Source organism: Paramisgurnus dabryanus, chromosome 8 (assembly GCF_030506205.2).
Source record: "Paramisgurnus dabryanus chromosome 8, PD_genome_1.1, whole genome shotgun sequence".
In the NCBI taxonomy this organism is placed as follows: domain Eukaryota; kingdom Metazoa; phylum Chordata; class Actinopteri; order Cypriniformes; family Cobitidae; genus Paramisgurnus; species Paramisgurnus dabryanus.
Window position 1 is genome coordinate 4,566,580 of NC_133344.1, and position 15,616 is coordinate 4,582,195.

The following is a 15,616-nucleotide window of genomic DNA, read 5'->3' on the forward strand; positions in this document are numbered from 1 at the left end:
TTTTCATCAAAAATATCTAAAAATGTGTTGTGAAGACAATCAGAGCACTTGGGGGTTTAGAACGACATAGGGGTATGTGATGTATGATAAATTTACATTTTAGGGTGAACTATCCCTTTAAAAAAGCCTTAATCTCATTCTAGAAGTGTCACCATATAATGCAAAAAGGATTGTGAAAGTCTCTGAAAATAAAAATTATAATAAAAAAATATTGCCCCATTTGACAACTACAAAATAGTGGAATACTCACAAATAATCATGCATTACATTATGTTTTGTCATTTAACACTAGTTATGTTGTCTTCTTTTTTAACAAAATAAAAAAAAACAATTGCTCCATATGTTTACGTTGGTTTATTTGATGTGCAATGACCCAGCTGTAATAACAGGACTGACACCTGTCTTCTGTCTATATGTGTGAATCTAGAAAAAGATACAGAATCTCACTTCTTCATCCTTCTTTGTGTAAATAAGAGTGAAAAGACAATTTAATTGTTTCATGTTTCTTTCAGATGTGAAGAGTGATTCATGTTTGGATATAGAAATAACGTCCTCAACATCAAAAGAGCGACTGACAGCACAAACTCTTTCCTGCATCACCTGTGGAAAGACATTCAGCTCACAGAGACATTTAGAGAGACATGAGAGAAAACACACAGAACAGAAACTCTTCACCAGATCTGAGATCAGCTTTACTACCTTACAAGAGAAGAAACTTCATTCAGAAGACCACAGAGAGAAGAAGAAGAAGAAGAAGAAGAAGAAGAAGCAGTTTCACTGTGAGCAGTGTGAGAGGATTTGTGTCTCTTCCTCTGATCTAAATGTTCACATGAGGACACACAGTGATGAAAAGCCTTTCTACTGCACTGAATGTGGAAATTACTTCAGAACCAAACAATATCTTAAAGTTCATCAGAGACTTCATACAGGTGAAAAACTTTTCAAATGCTCTCAGTGTGACAAGACTTTTTCTCATTCAGGTCACTTCAAAATCCATCAGAGAGTTCACACTGGAGAGAAACCTTACGTCTGCGCTCACTGTGGAAAGAGCTTCTCTAATTCATCTCATTTAAGAATTCATCTGAGAGTTCATACTGGAGAGAAACCTTATCACTGTAGTGTCTGTGGAAAGAGTTTTAGTGTAAAGGCTAGATTACTAAATCACCAGAGACTTCATACAGGTGAAAAACCTTTCAAATGCTCTCAGTGTGACAAGAAGTTTGCTCAGTCACGTTACTTACAAGCCCATCAGAGAGTTCATACTGGAGAGAAACCTCATCACTGTAGTGTCTGTGGGAAGAGTTTTAGTCAACAGACTACCTTACTACATCACAAGAAAATTCATGAAAAACCTTTCAAATGCTCTCAGTGTGGCATGACCTTTGCTCAGTCAGGTTACTTAAAATCCCACCAGAGAGTTCATACTGGAATGAAACCTCATCACTGTAATGTTTGTGGGAAGAGTTTTACTAGCCATGGCAGTTTAGTATTACACCAGAGACTTCATACAGGTGAAAAACCTTTCAAATGCTCTCAGTGTGACAAGACGTTTGCTCAGTCACGTTACTTACAAGCCCATCAGAGACTTCATACAGGTGAAAAACCTTTCAAATGCTCTCAGTGTGACGAGACGTTTGCTCAGTCACGTTACTTACAAGCCCATCAGAGCCTTCATACAGGTGAAAAACCTTTCAAATGCTCTCAGTGTGATGAGACGTTTGCTCAGTCACGTTACTTACAAGCCCATCAGAGACTTCATACAGGTGAAAAACCTTTCAAATGCTCTCAGTGTGACAAGAAGTTTGCTCTGTCATGTTACTTAAAATCCCATCAGAGAGTTCATACTGGAGAGAAACCTTATGTCTGTGCTTAATGTGGAAAGAGATTCTCTAATTCATCTCATTTAAGAGTTCATCAGAGAGTTCATACTGGAGAGAAACCTTAACTTTGTCTGTGGGAAGAGTTAATCAACAGTATATGTGATTTCTTAAAAATGTGAGTGTATATGTTATTCTTTTTTAACTGTGTGATTATGAGGTGGTATATGTGATCGACTGTGTCGCGATTATGATGTTATGTGATTATAAGGTGGCTTATGTGATTTCTTAATTATGTGACCATGTGGTAGTTTTCATGCGAATCCCTTAACTAAGGGATTATTATAGTATGCAAATCTGTTGCCAACCTCACAGTTCCTCCTCACGTGTTGGTGTGTGCGGCGCGGACCATTTAGTGCAGCAAGCTTAGGAGAAAAGACGCTAATACAGGTACCGCTAACTTCATTTAAGTCTACTGCAGCAGCGATGCTCAAGAAAACGTGGAGAAAACTGTAAAATTTGCGAGTGTCGTATGCTCAAGGCAATACATTTAATATGACGAGTTGCTTATTATGCCGTCATCACCAGGGTTTTGTTGTTAGCACGTGATCACAGGTGAGACAGAAATAGCACACATTGTCTTTTGTTTCTTCTTGCGAAAAAACTTGAAAATGAAAATATAAAAAGTAACCCAGTGTTCTATGCTATTTTATGTGCATTTTGAAGTAACTGTAAAGTTGGCTACATGTAGTATAATAAAACAAGTGCTCTTACATGAACATGTTGATTTTGGCAGAGGTTAAAAACAGCTTAGGTTTTTATTTTTGTAAAGAAGCCTGTTGTAACCAAAGTGTAACGAAACGTACCGAACCGTGACCCTAAAACCTTGATACGCACCGAATCGTGAGTAATTTGAACTGTAACACCCCTAGTAACTACATATCCATGTGAATGTTATGCTGCATTTACACCAACCGTGGTAGAGGCGTGAAGCGCAAGTTATTTCAATGTTCAGGAGGTCCCGCGGCGCGGAAGACGCGTTTCCGCCTCATTCGCGCGTGAAGCTTGTGCGAAAGGCGCGAATTGAGTGTTGTGCGCGGTACACGCCGTAATGGTGCTTTTTTGTGCATTTTGCCGTTCACGCGAATTTGCGGCTGACGCCCGAGTTGAAAGATTTGAAATTTGGCGGAATTTCGCGCCGCGTTAACCAATCAGGAGCCTGCTTGCTGCTGTGTTGGCAGCCCCACCCAGAGTCACCCTTTCAACCAACGCTAGATATTGTCCGTAAGCGTCACGCAGAGCTATACGTCACAAGTTCTTATTTCTATAGAGGAAACAGGAATAAAAAGGACCTCGCTTGGAAGAGTGTCAGTGAGGACATTGGGCAACCTGGTAAGTTGTAATACACACTTCACTTTTGAGTCACGTGACGTTTATCGACCATCGTTGTTTATTTACCCCCTATATAGTAAGGTTACCAAATACAAACTGGTAACTCTCGATAAATGCACAATCAACATCAGTCATCTTGCAAACAGACAACCGCATAGCACCGGCACAAGAAGCGGAGTTTGCCTCTGACGCGCGTCAAATGCTTGCTTTTTCCGTGCGTCTACTCAGCTCTACACGCGCGAATGCATGATATGCGTGATTTGTGAAAAATTTCCCCAAGAGGACAATAAAGTGTATCGTATCGTAACAGTCAAACTTTGTAAAGCACCAGGGATCTTAATAAGGTTATGACACCGAAAACTTGTATTAAGTTTTAAATATTGTTAAAAGTTAATATTAAAATAAGAGCAAATCAAATTTAGAGCCCGACCAGCCCAACCGATATGCATTATTTTGGGGCTGATACAGATGTTGGGGGGTTTAAAAAAAGGCAGATACGATATATATAGGCCGGTATCCTTTTTCTCTATATTATACTAAAGTACTTTACATAGAATACACTATATACATTAACAGACTAGATTTATACTATATATAAATAAATGATTTTTTTTGCAATGATCACTCACAAATGTGGTGATCAAACACTTAAAATGATGTGACAAAGATATGTCATATAGGCAGGTGTTTTTAACAAGTTAACAATAAACTTTATTATCCAAAACGATTATGACATCAGTGCAGAAAACCATAAACTTGACTTATTATGAATAACTTTAAAACACAAACAGAACAAAATATATGACTTAAATCATTGGCAGTTTTGATGAGAATAACGTTATATCGGACTTGTATTGAAAAGGAAACTAGTTACTCAACTGCTATTTCCTATTTTCAAACCATTTTCGCTTCGGGGTTAGATTTGGTGTTTGCGTTAGTATGTCACTTTAACTATTGGTTTATACTATTTTTTTCTGATTTATTCTTTTATATTTTCTAAACCTAGGTTAGAGTTAGAGTTGGGTTTGGGTAAGGATGTCATTTCATGTAAATCTAACCCTAAACCGAAGTGACAATGGTAAGAAAATAGGACAAAACAGTTGAGTAACCAATCCGTGAGAATGCCACGGAAAAAGACAGTCCGTAGCAGGGCCACGGAAAAATGCGGCGATCTGTGAGAATGTCACAGAAAAATGAGCAAAAAATTCCGTGACTATTTCACTGAAATTCGTGATGTAGTGTCTGCTATACCTGCAAATCACATTAATGTTAAAGAACTGCAAAACAACTTTTCTTTGGAGCGATTAGGCAAGTTCGACCACCCAATTCGACCATCTTCTTTCCCCAGCTTTGTGCCATCTCAAACTAAATTTGTGTAAAGTAAGAAGGGTGAAATTGCAAATTTGAAAACCGTCTTGTGAGGATGCTGCGAAATCAGCTGCGTGTGTTCACCATGGAAATTAGTTATCATATATGTACACTATAAGTACCTGTCATTAACCCACACTTGCCTGTAAGTACTAAAAACTTATATTGTACATTCATTTGTAAGTACAGTAGTGCTTCTTGTTAGTTACAGTATACCTACCTACACTATAAGTATGTATCTTGTATTACCCAGTACTAGAGGTGGGTCGTTTGACACACATACCGAACTTTCGAAACACTACTGCTTCGAAACAGTGCTCTGGAGACTAGCTTGAAATGAGGCTGTCATGTGTCCTACGGAAACAAAACTTCATTACCTTACTGACACATCATGCAGGTTTCAAAACACAGTGCACGCTGTGGTCTATCTAGTTAATGCATTACATAATTATAATGTATCAATGTCTGTAACATTGTATGTGTATTGTTTTTCATTAAATATTAATAATAAAACCATGATGACCATGTTGTTTGAGTGTCAATTAACACTTTGCCGACTCAACCATCACTCAATAAAGAATAAAAGTATTTCCTCAATCACAGTACTGTTTGCTGCTTGTAGACGCTGTCTGACTAGATCATTCACGCTAATAATTATTATGGAAAATGCACGAAAGAGAACCTGTTATTCAGTCTGAAGAGTCCCACACAAGTAGTATATGTGAATAAAGTTTGTCTTATTCCAACAAAACATCTTCAATGCTTCGCCATCTACGTGCAAAACACCCACTAACTGTGCAGACAATACTCCAGCTTCCGAGGCCCTGTCTGTACCAACTGAAGGTAACATTTCTTTATCTGAATTATTCAGTTATTAATGATGATCATTATACAAAATAAGTTAAACACTCTTAATAAAAGACAAATAAGTACTTACAGTTCTGAAAAACTTTTTGCATTTAGGACTGAACCCAATCAAACAATTTAGATTGAACATATTAGGCTATAGCCTATTATAGTCTGAACTGTGTAGGCCACATATTTTTTTATAGTAGGCGGCCTACACTGTGAACATGTATTGTGAGTGCACACAGTGTGAATTGACTGTGCACTTCATGTTGAAAAGCTGACGGGTTACTTTAGCTCACTTGGTTAAACACTGCTTGTGGGTTGTGCTAATGTGGTCATTGTATTGTGTATCTTTAGGACGAAAGTCTCATCAGGGAAGCGTTTTCTCTTAATTGACTACTTAACTCGTCAATGGTGCTGAGGAAACGGTTATATCATGAATATGTGGCCATGGTTTTAAAGGATAACATTAATGTTTACACGTCAACACATCTGGCTATCATTTTAGATATCAGCTAAATAAAGGCCACTGAATCTTAATGAAACATCACCCACCTTGACCCTTTTCATGTGGTTAGTGTCCTCTTCTGGTCGTGACGTTAGAAACTCCTAAAGATCGTTCTCCATCGCAGAGCTTTATGTGGTGTTTAATCACATTGAAGTTTGTTTTATAAATCTTTAATAACAGTAGTTATATATAAAAACAGCGATTAATGCCATTGCCTAATGAACTGCCTCAGGTGATGCTGTGAAATGCTGTGCTGTGGTTAGTCATAAGAACACACGGTTTGCAAAAAAGTACAACAGGCTCTTTTTTGCGAGCGAATGCAATATCTTTTCAATTGTTGAAATATAATTTTAAGTCATTGTCTTTATCTTATTGTATATATATATATATATATATATATATATATATATTCATCATGTTTGAGAGCAAAACCAAGTAACACTGTCCTGATAATGTAAGTGTGTTCCTGCAAGTTCCTGTCTCTCATCTTAATATGAAAGAAATTAGCCAGGTAACTGTGACCCACCTTTTGTTTCATTGTTTGAGTTGATGGACATTTGTTTATGCTTGGGCCAAGGGTCTGAGTCAAAGTGCTGTTGTGTTTTGAATAACACACCGGATAAAGGGACACAACACAGGTCATGAGCATTACTGTCCTGCCTAATATTTATGTGATTTATTACACTAAAGAGTACATGAGTACAACACACTGTACTAATACAGTGCCATAATATCTTCATCCAAAATAAGGACACTTGAGTAATTTGAGTAGTTTGATTTGTAAATTTGACTGCATTCTTTTTCATTTCTGAATTTTTACTTCAAGTATTTGATAACAGATTGATTAAACTATTGGAAAAACTGGAAAAGCTATTATATTGCTGGTCACTAAAATGGTATTTACTATTATGTGACAATTTCTTATTGTTGGAGAAAATGATTTTATTACCATTTATGGATATGTTTCTTTGTAACCAATACTTTGCTTCTTCCTTATAGCAACATAAAAAGAATACGTACTGTTCTTTTAATCTTAAGACCCCCCACCCTCTAGAGTTTTGGGGTGGTGGAAAGTTTTGCTTATCTATTTAGAACACAGTTTTTTCTATAGTCTAGTTTAAAGATACTTTTAGATGTGTGTGTATGTGCGTGTTACATTCATGACGTATGTTGTCTTGCACTTATCTTTTGTTGGGTGTCAACCCATCTAATAAATAAGAGCTTGCAGACAAAGAAACGGAGAGAGACAGCTTGAGCATTTCTTTAAGAGGAATCTCTCTGGTTCTTTCCCTCGCGAGTTTAAACCTTTATTCTTGGTCTGATGTGTCTTAATTGTTGTTAAGGTAAATTGAATAAACCTAACACTTAGCTTTTGTTATTACTGTATAGTTGAATGGTGATTTAAGCTTTGCTTAAGTTACAGGCTGTGGCTCAATGGCACTATTTTGATGTATTATTTATATAAATATTTAGCCTACATGCTCATTTCTTATTCAGTATATGATATGGGTTGAGGGTGGTGGTGGGGGGGCACATATATTTTTTTCAGGGGACCCTAGAATTCTCTAGCTACGGCCCTGATTTTGGTCATGATGTTCTTTTAACGTTTTATTCTAAGGTGGTTATTTTAACACATTTTAACACAAAACGTCTCACAAATGTTGCATTTTGGTCAGGTTTTTTTTCATAGTGAACAGATATGATTTACGTTTTTTACTACCTAGAGAAAACGTGCCAATTAGGTATCTCAAAATGTTTTTTAAATGTTTTTAAAATGTCCTTTTTTGTTGTTTTAGGGTGTGGTTTTTAAAAGTTATAAAATGTTGTGGCGCACATTACCGTGAAAAATACAACGTTGTGAAAACTTTGTGTTAGTATTTTTAATCTGATCATAATCTGTTTGTCCTACTATATCCTTATGACTTTAAGAGCTTGATGTTTTGTCTTTATTCTTAAGCAATTATTTTCCCACCCTTTCTTTTCATTTAGTCATTACTTTATACAATAGTTTGTGGTGATGTCTGGCCATAAATGAGACGCAGACGCATACTTGTTTTGCTAAATTCATTGTAAAGCAGTGAGCGTCTTCTCTCTCCAGTACAGCAGGAGGCGCTGCAGCTCTTTAGTCCGCAAATAAACTCACTAAAGAAAGAAAGAAAGAGCGCGCGTGTGATGTGTTTGTGTATCCTCAGTGTTTTCTCTCTTGCGTGTTTCATTGAGCGTAAACAGAGTCTTGTCTTTGTGTATTTAAGTGTTGAGACGATACAGGAAGAAAGAAAGAGCGCGCGTGTGATGTGTTTGTGTATCCTCAGTGTTTTTCTCTCTTGCGTGTTTCATTGAGTGTAAACAGAGTCTTGTCTTTGTGTATTTAAGTGTTGAGACGATACAGGACACTACAGCGTGTGACAGTAAACAGAGTTACAGGAGGATCAAACCTCCACAGAGTCTCTGGATTCTGTCTGTAACGCTGGAGAACAGCAGCAGATCCTGCAGACCAAACTGAAGATGTGTTCAGTTAAACTCATCGACTGCACGAACCTCATGATGAAGATTAAAACTGAACCCACCGAAATCAAAACTGAACCCACAGAAATCAAAACTGAACCCACAGTAATAAAAACCGAACCTCTAGAAATCAAAACTGAACCCACAGAAGAGGAAGATCGCACTGATGATGAAGATGATGACTTTATTCCATCAGGTATGTCTCCTTAATTATTGTTGTGTTTTAAACATTTTTAACTGGGAGCACCTATTTTGGGTTTTCAGTCACAATCTCACTGAGTTTAGGATATTTTTAAAACTTATTGAGCAACAGGTATGTAGGCTTAAAGGGTTAGTTTACCCTAAAATGATAATTACATCATAAATCACTTACCTATGTGTCATTCTAAACCCCCAAGTGCTCCGATTGTCTTAAGAACACATTTGTAGATATTTTTGATGAAGTACGGGAAGCTTCTTTCTGTCCAATTGACTTCAAGGGATATTTCGGCCAAAAATTATTAAATCCATGATTTTCTCACCCCCAAGCTGTCCGAGTTGCATATGTCCATTGTTTTTCAGACAAACACATTTTCGGATATTTTAGAAAATGTTTTAGATCTTTCATTTAATTAAATATGAAGTTACGGGGTCCACGACCTTCAAGTCCTAAAAAAGTGCGTCCATCCTTCACAAATTAAATCCAAACGGCTCCAGGATGATAAACAAAAGTCATCTGAGGGTAATCCGCGCGGTGTTGTTTTAGAAATATCCATATATTTTAAACTTTATTAACTAAAATATCTACCTTCGGGTAGCGCCGCCATCTTAGACTCCTCTGTATTCAGGAGAGAGTATTAGCGTAGTGTACGCACTTTTCTTAGTGACGTATGACAAATCCGGAGGGTGGGGGCACATAGCAGCTGCAGAGTAGCCTCCGTAAGTTGCCTAAAGCTCTGATCTTGAATGCGGACGCGACTAAGATGGCGGCGCTACCCGAAGGTAATTATTTTAGTTAATAAAGTTTAAAATATATGGATATTTCTACAACAACACCGCACGGATTACCCTCAGAAGACCTTTGTTTATCATCCTGGAGCCGTTTGGATTTATTTTGTGAAGGATGGACGCACTTTTTTGGACTTGAAGGTCGTGGACCCCGTAACTTCACATTTAATTAACTAAAAGATCTAAAACATTTTCTAAAATATCCAAAAATGTGTTTGTCTGAAAAACGATGGACATATGCAACTCTGACAGCTTGAGTAAATCATGGGTTTAATATCATTTTTGGCCGAACTATCCCTTTCAGTTAGTTTCAAAATTCCCCAGAAAATAATGAAGGACGTGCTCTTAAACAGGAAATAATATATGAAATTATTTGTGCATCTTTGAATAACTGTAAGAATATTTCCTTTACATATAATTTTTGTCATATAAAGTTTTAAAGCTCACGTAACACACGCTGTTTTTGCATTTCTGATGTTAATCTGGAGTACCTATAGAGTAGTATGACATCCATTTGAAAGCTCCGCGGACGCATGCGCCAAATCGTTCGCGATTAAATATTGTCATAGCGCATACCCATTTATTCTCGACACATGCTCCGAAACCCTCGCTTTAAATATCCCATCACTAACAATGACCCAGCTGTATTAATAGGACTGACACCTGTCTTCTGTCTTATGTGTGAATCTAGAAAAAGATACAGAATCTCAATTCCTTCTCCTTTGTGTAAATAAGAGTGAAAAGACAATTTAATTGTTTCATGTAGGGATGTTAACAATTAATCGATCTTCGATTAATTGTCGATAAGAATTTACTCGATAAAACTTAACGATTGTTGAAAAACAAGATCATGCACGTGTGTGCGGCGCATGCGCAAAACACATACAGTCGGAGAGAAAAAAATTAAGCGAGCGCGCAAAAGTTAAACTACTAGCTATGATCACAACGATGCTTGATGCCAAGCACACGCATGTGCTTTTTAACGTCATGCTAGACGAGGCTGGCTGGCTGCCAACGCAACGAAATGACATCCGCAGTGGATCTGAGAAGGTCCGATGCAGAAAATGCAAATACGTTTTAGGATACTGAAAGCAAAGACCCTATTCAGGGAAGCCTGCAAGATTAGCATAGCAACGCTGCTATATACAGAGAAGGAGACCAGAAGCCGATTTTAATGAACAGATTAAAATGTAATCTTAAATTATGGCAAGAAACTGTCAAATGTAAACTGTAACTGACTGTCGTTACACCCTGAATGCCCGCAACATATATCACTGATCATCATTATTGACTGGCTGTCTGAGGCGCTGCGTGTTTTCTAATGGAAGGTTGCCATCTCCGTAATATAAGCATCTTTGCTGAAAGTACGTCTAAGCTGAGGTGACGACGAGAAAAGTGCACTTCGTGTGCTTCTTGGATATAATTACAAACAGTGTATCAACGACTCGGAAAGCGAGGTAAACAACTTGATAAATAACACTTGATGATAATAAAACTGTTATTTTGACATGGACTTTCAATGCGTCTGTTGCAGAGTGCCCATGTGAGGCGGAGTTATACACTGTGTCTATTAGTAATTATATTTCATTACGAGATAAGTTTAAATTGATGATTTTATCAAAACAACAACTACATTGATTCATTTTACAATCCCACTAGCATGTTATTTAGACAAAATAAAATCTTTTAATTCGCGTGAGGAAGCTGTCGTTTTTATGCACACTTTTATGTCATTGGCTATATGCCACTGCAGTGAAAGCTTATTGCACTATTAATGTTAACGATTATTCGATTGATTGATCGTTAATTTAAATGATCATCGAATATGGGAAATTGCATAAATTGACATCCCTAGTTTCATGTTTCTTTCAGATGTGAAGAGTGATTCATGTTTGGATATAGAAATAACGTCCTCAACATCAAAAGAACGACTGACAGCACAAACTCTTTCCTGCATCACCTGTGGAAAGACATTCAGCTCACAGAGACTTTTAGAGAGACATGAGAGAAAACACACAGAACAGAAACTCTTCACCAGATCTGAGATCAGCTTTACTACCTTACAAGAGAAGAAACTTCATTCAGAAGACCACAGAGAGAAGAAAAAGAAGCAGTTTCACTGTGAGCAGTGTGGGAAGATTTGTGTCTCTTCCTCTAAACTAAATGTTCACATGAGGACACACAGTGGTGAAAAGCCTTTCAACTGCACTGAATGTGGAAAATACTTCACAACAAAACAATATCTTAAAGTTCATCAGAGAGTTCACACAGGAGAAAAACCTTACAAGTGTCCTCACTGTGAGAAGAGATTTAGCTATATACGTGGTCTGAAGAGACATGTGCTTTCACACACCAATGAGAGACCGTATCAGTGCAGTGAATGTGACAAAACCTTTAGGGATTCACGTTCATTAAAATCACACCAGAATACTCACATTAAAGAGAAACTCTATCAGTGTTCACACTGTGATAAATGTTATGGTCATAAATGTAATCTGATAATCCATGAGAGAGTTCACACTGGAGAGAAACCTTACGTCTGCTCTCACTGTGGAAAGAGCTTCACTAATTCATCTAAATTCAGAGTCCATCAGAGAGTTCATACTGGAGAGAAACCTTACGTCTGCGCTCACTGTGGAAAGAGCTTCACTAATACATCTAATTTAAGAGTTCATGAGAGAGTTCATACTGGAGAGAAACCTTATCACTGTAATGTCTGTGGGAAGAGTTTTAGTGTAAAGGCTACATTACTAAAGCACAAGAGAATTCATACAGGTGAAAAACCTTTCAAATGCTCTCAGTGTGACAAGACGTTTACTTGTTCAAGTAACTTAAAAAAACATGAAAGAGTTCATACTGGAGAGAAACCTTATCACTGTAGTGTCTGTGGCAAGAGTTTTAGTCAAGGGTCTACATTACTAAATCACAAGAGAATTCATACAGGTGTCCATCAGTATGATGTTTGTCCTTTCAAATGCTCTCAGTGTGACATTACTTTTTCTAAGTCAGATCACTTAAAATCTCATCAGAGACTTCATACTGGAGAAAAACCTTAACCTGATAAGGAACACTGTGCCGTACACGGTACACCCTCCCTTGCACGTGAGGCTGCATTACGTCATTGTAACTTTGAAGCATTAAACCTTCAAAATATACGGTCATGCGGCACATCGTTGTAAAGCTTAGACTTTCGGAATTCCATTAAGCGCACACACAAAGCATAATATGATTTTTAGCAGTCATAAAACTGTAATCTATTTGTTAGTTACCTGAACCGGGCGGCGCCGATTTAGGATATTTATTTACCTTCAAAATCTTCCCATTATCCACTTCGGTGAAATTGTCCAAAACAAATTGTTCATAAATCCCCAAAAGTCCAATGAAATGGAATATCCAAGCCTTTTAATCCAAAGCGATTTGTTCATCTCACAATCTTGACATTTCTGACCGAATTACGATATAAATAGTGTATACAATTAGTTCAATAACGGACATTCGTTCGAATCTCACTTTCCAGTCACGATTTATAATGAATATATTCAGATGTCACGTTTATTGTGCAACGTCTGAGGAACAAATACGCCCCCTTGTGGAATTTCTGCCGTTCCATAAGGGGCTACAGGAACAGTATGAAAGAAATTTATATCAATTAATCATAAAATGGCCCTGATATGTCACTAGACATTAAGAATTAATTTTCATTTCAAATATTTATATCACTGACAACAGTGGCCTGGCATTGTCATTTAAAATGTGGAGTTGCAGTCCTCAACTGATGTTTATGTTGTCATTTTGCGTATTGGCCACTAGTTGTGTGATTGCAGTACCAGTTTTAGCCACAAGGTTTGTGATTGCAATACCAGTTTTAGCCACAATCCTACATACTGTTCCTTTAACACTGTAATGTTTGTGGGAAGATTTTTAGTCAACAGTGAAACTAACTTAAAGGTCACGTTTTCCTAATCCTAATTTTTAAACCCTAGTAAGAGTGTAATGTTGCTATAATAGCATAAATAATACTTGTAAAATGATAAAGCTCACTGCCAGGCGATATATTTTCTTTAACAGAATTCGCCTTTCAAAGCTTACAGCGAACGGCCGGTTTGGACTACAGACCTCTACTTCCTGTTTTAATGACTACAGTAGAACAGTTTTTGACTAAACCCCGCCCACAGGAATATGTCAGTCGCCAGCTAAGCTAACGGCAAGCTAATTAGCCCGTTTTGAGGACAGTGAAAACAGCGCTATACAGATAAGTAAATTATGTGACTCCATACAGGTGAAAAACCCTTAGTGTGACAAGACGTTTGGTCTGTCAAGTCACTTCCCTTCTGAAAAAAAAAACAATAAAACCTTTACAGAAATTCATAATGGTTTCCATTAAAATACCAAAAGGAACCATTAGCTTTTACCATTAAAACCACTACAAAGTTCCTTTTTATAGTCTGTTTTGGGACATATTCCATTAGGATTTAATGGCCCCACCAATAGAACCCAACACATACCAGTAGAGACCCATAGAGACCATTATAGTTTCCAATACAATCAATAAAAATCCCATTAAAACCACTAAATCCAATAGAATTTCTGTGATGGTGTCTCTTGGTTTTAGCAGGGTTGAAAGCCCATCAGAGAGAAACCTTACATCTGCTCTCACTGTGGAAAAAGGTTCCCTAATTCATCTCAATTAATAGTTCAACAGAGAGTTCATACTGGAGAGAAACCTCATCACTGTAGTCTCTGTGGGAAGAGTTAATCAACAGACAAACTTTTTAAAGCACCAGTGACTTTAATACGGTTAAAAAACTTTTAACGTATAAAGTTTTAAATATTGTTAAAAAAAACACGTAAATAGTAAGAACAAATAATCAAATTATGATGAATATTACAGAAAAAAACTTTCTCTTTCTATTTACTCACTCTCATGTTGTTACAAACCTGTATAAATTTCTTTGTTCTGATGAACACAAAGTAAGATATTTTGAGGAATGTTTCGAAATCAAAACATTTGTGAGCTCCATTCACTTCCATCGTTTTTTTAATAGGGCTCACGATCGGTTTGGTTAGAAACCGATCCTCAAAATATCTTCCTTTGAACTAATTGAGCGTCTGACCGAACATCTTAAACTAGCAGCGCCTAGCAGCGTCTTCAGCCCACGCGGTGACCTGACATGATGTCAGTGCCTTAAAATTAGCGTTTTAGGTGCCAAACTGTTAAAAAGTGTATGTGTGTATGTGTCCGGGAGCAAACAAACTGTTCAGAACTACAATAGTGTTAATAAAATATGAAAAACATGAATTAACAAATTTATCATTTTTATGTCACATTTATTTCTTTTAAGAACTCATTAATTTTATATTGTGTGGTATGTGATTTTTCTAATTGGTTTTAATGTATTTATGTCATGGGACCACAATGTCATTAATTGTTCATTTAAGAAAGGAACTGTTCAGATTATTCAGTAAATTCTTTGTTCATTTTTACAATGATTATGTCTCCTGACTTCTGCTATAGGCCTATTCTCTCGGCTGGTAAATAAAAGGTTACATAATTATTCAGTATTCTGTCAGTCTTTTTATTCTTTCTATGAAAGTTAAAGGAACTGTTATTGCATTGAGATCATCTTGACCAGATGCACAGTGTGATGTGGTAGCACAATAGAAGTGAACTGCAAGAGCTTGTTGAGGGATAAAGACTGCTGAGAGGAACACCACTACTTGAGTATAGGTTGCATAATGGACAAGTTTGTCACACTTTCACTGCACAGACACCATATATTGTATAACAGGTTTCTTTTTACTTTATTATTATGACGATCACAGTTGAATGTGATGTGGTAATAAAAAAGGAAGAATGTCATTGTACAGGTAAATTTACAGATGAAAATTAGGCTTTATTAGGCTATATAGGTCAACTGCACGTTTCATTTTCATATTCAAGAGAGAATAGTTTATCAGAAAACGAAAATTAACCATGGATTTACTACAAAAAAAAAAAAACATGGTTACTATGACTAGTGTAGTAAAATCATGGTTTTGCTGATAGTAATCACTACACTAAAAGCATGGTTACTACACTTTTACCATAATAAAACCATGGTTAACAAAGGGAGGTACCATAATATGTGTTAATTGTTCACTAAATTCCGTTGCAATTCAATCGTCTCGTTTAGGCAGTGTTTGAATTAAC

At 36.8% G+C, this 15,616-nt stretch overlaps 1 protein-coding gene and 1 pseudogene across 1 annotated transcript; both read left to right on the plus strand.

Annotated features, from left to right (window-relative positions):
• LOC135771700 (uncharacterized) overlaps positions 1-14,963 on the plus strand; it is a 33,930-nt pseudogene extending 18,967 nt beyond the window's left edge.
• LOC135771744 (uncharacterized) lies at positions 510-5,089 on the plus strand. Its single transcript, XM_065282130.2, has one exon. It carries the CDS (start codon positions 830-832, stop codon positions 1,871-1,873), a length of 1,044 nt encoding a protein of 347 aa, XP_065138202.1. The 5' UTR covers positions 510-829; the 3' UTR covers positions 1,874-5,089.
• Positions 14,964-15,616: the final 653 nt, after the last annotated feature.

What these genes read in the sequence shown, in the direction of transcription:
- LOC135771744 (XM_065282130.2), top strand. Translation starts at nt 830, where the DNA reads ATGAGGACACACAGTGATGAAAAGCCTTTCTACTGCACTGAATGTGGA.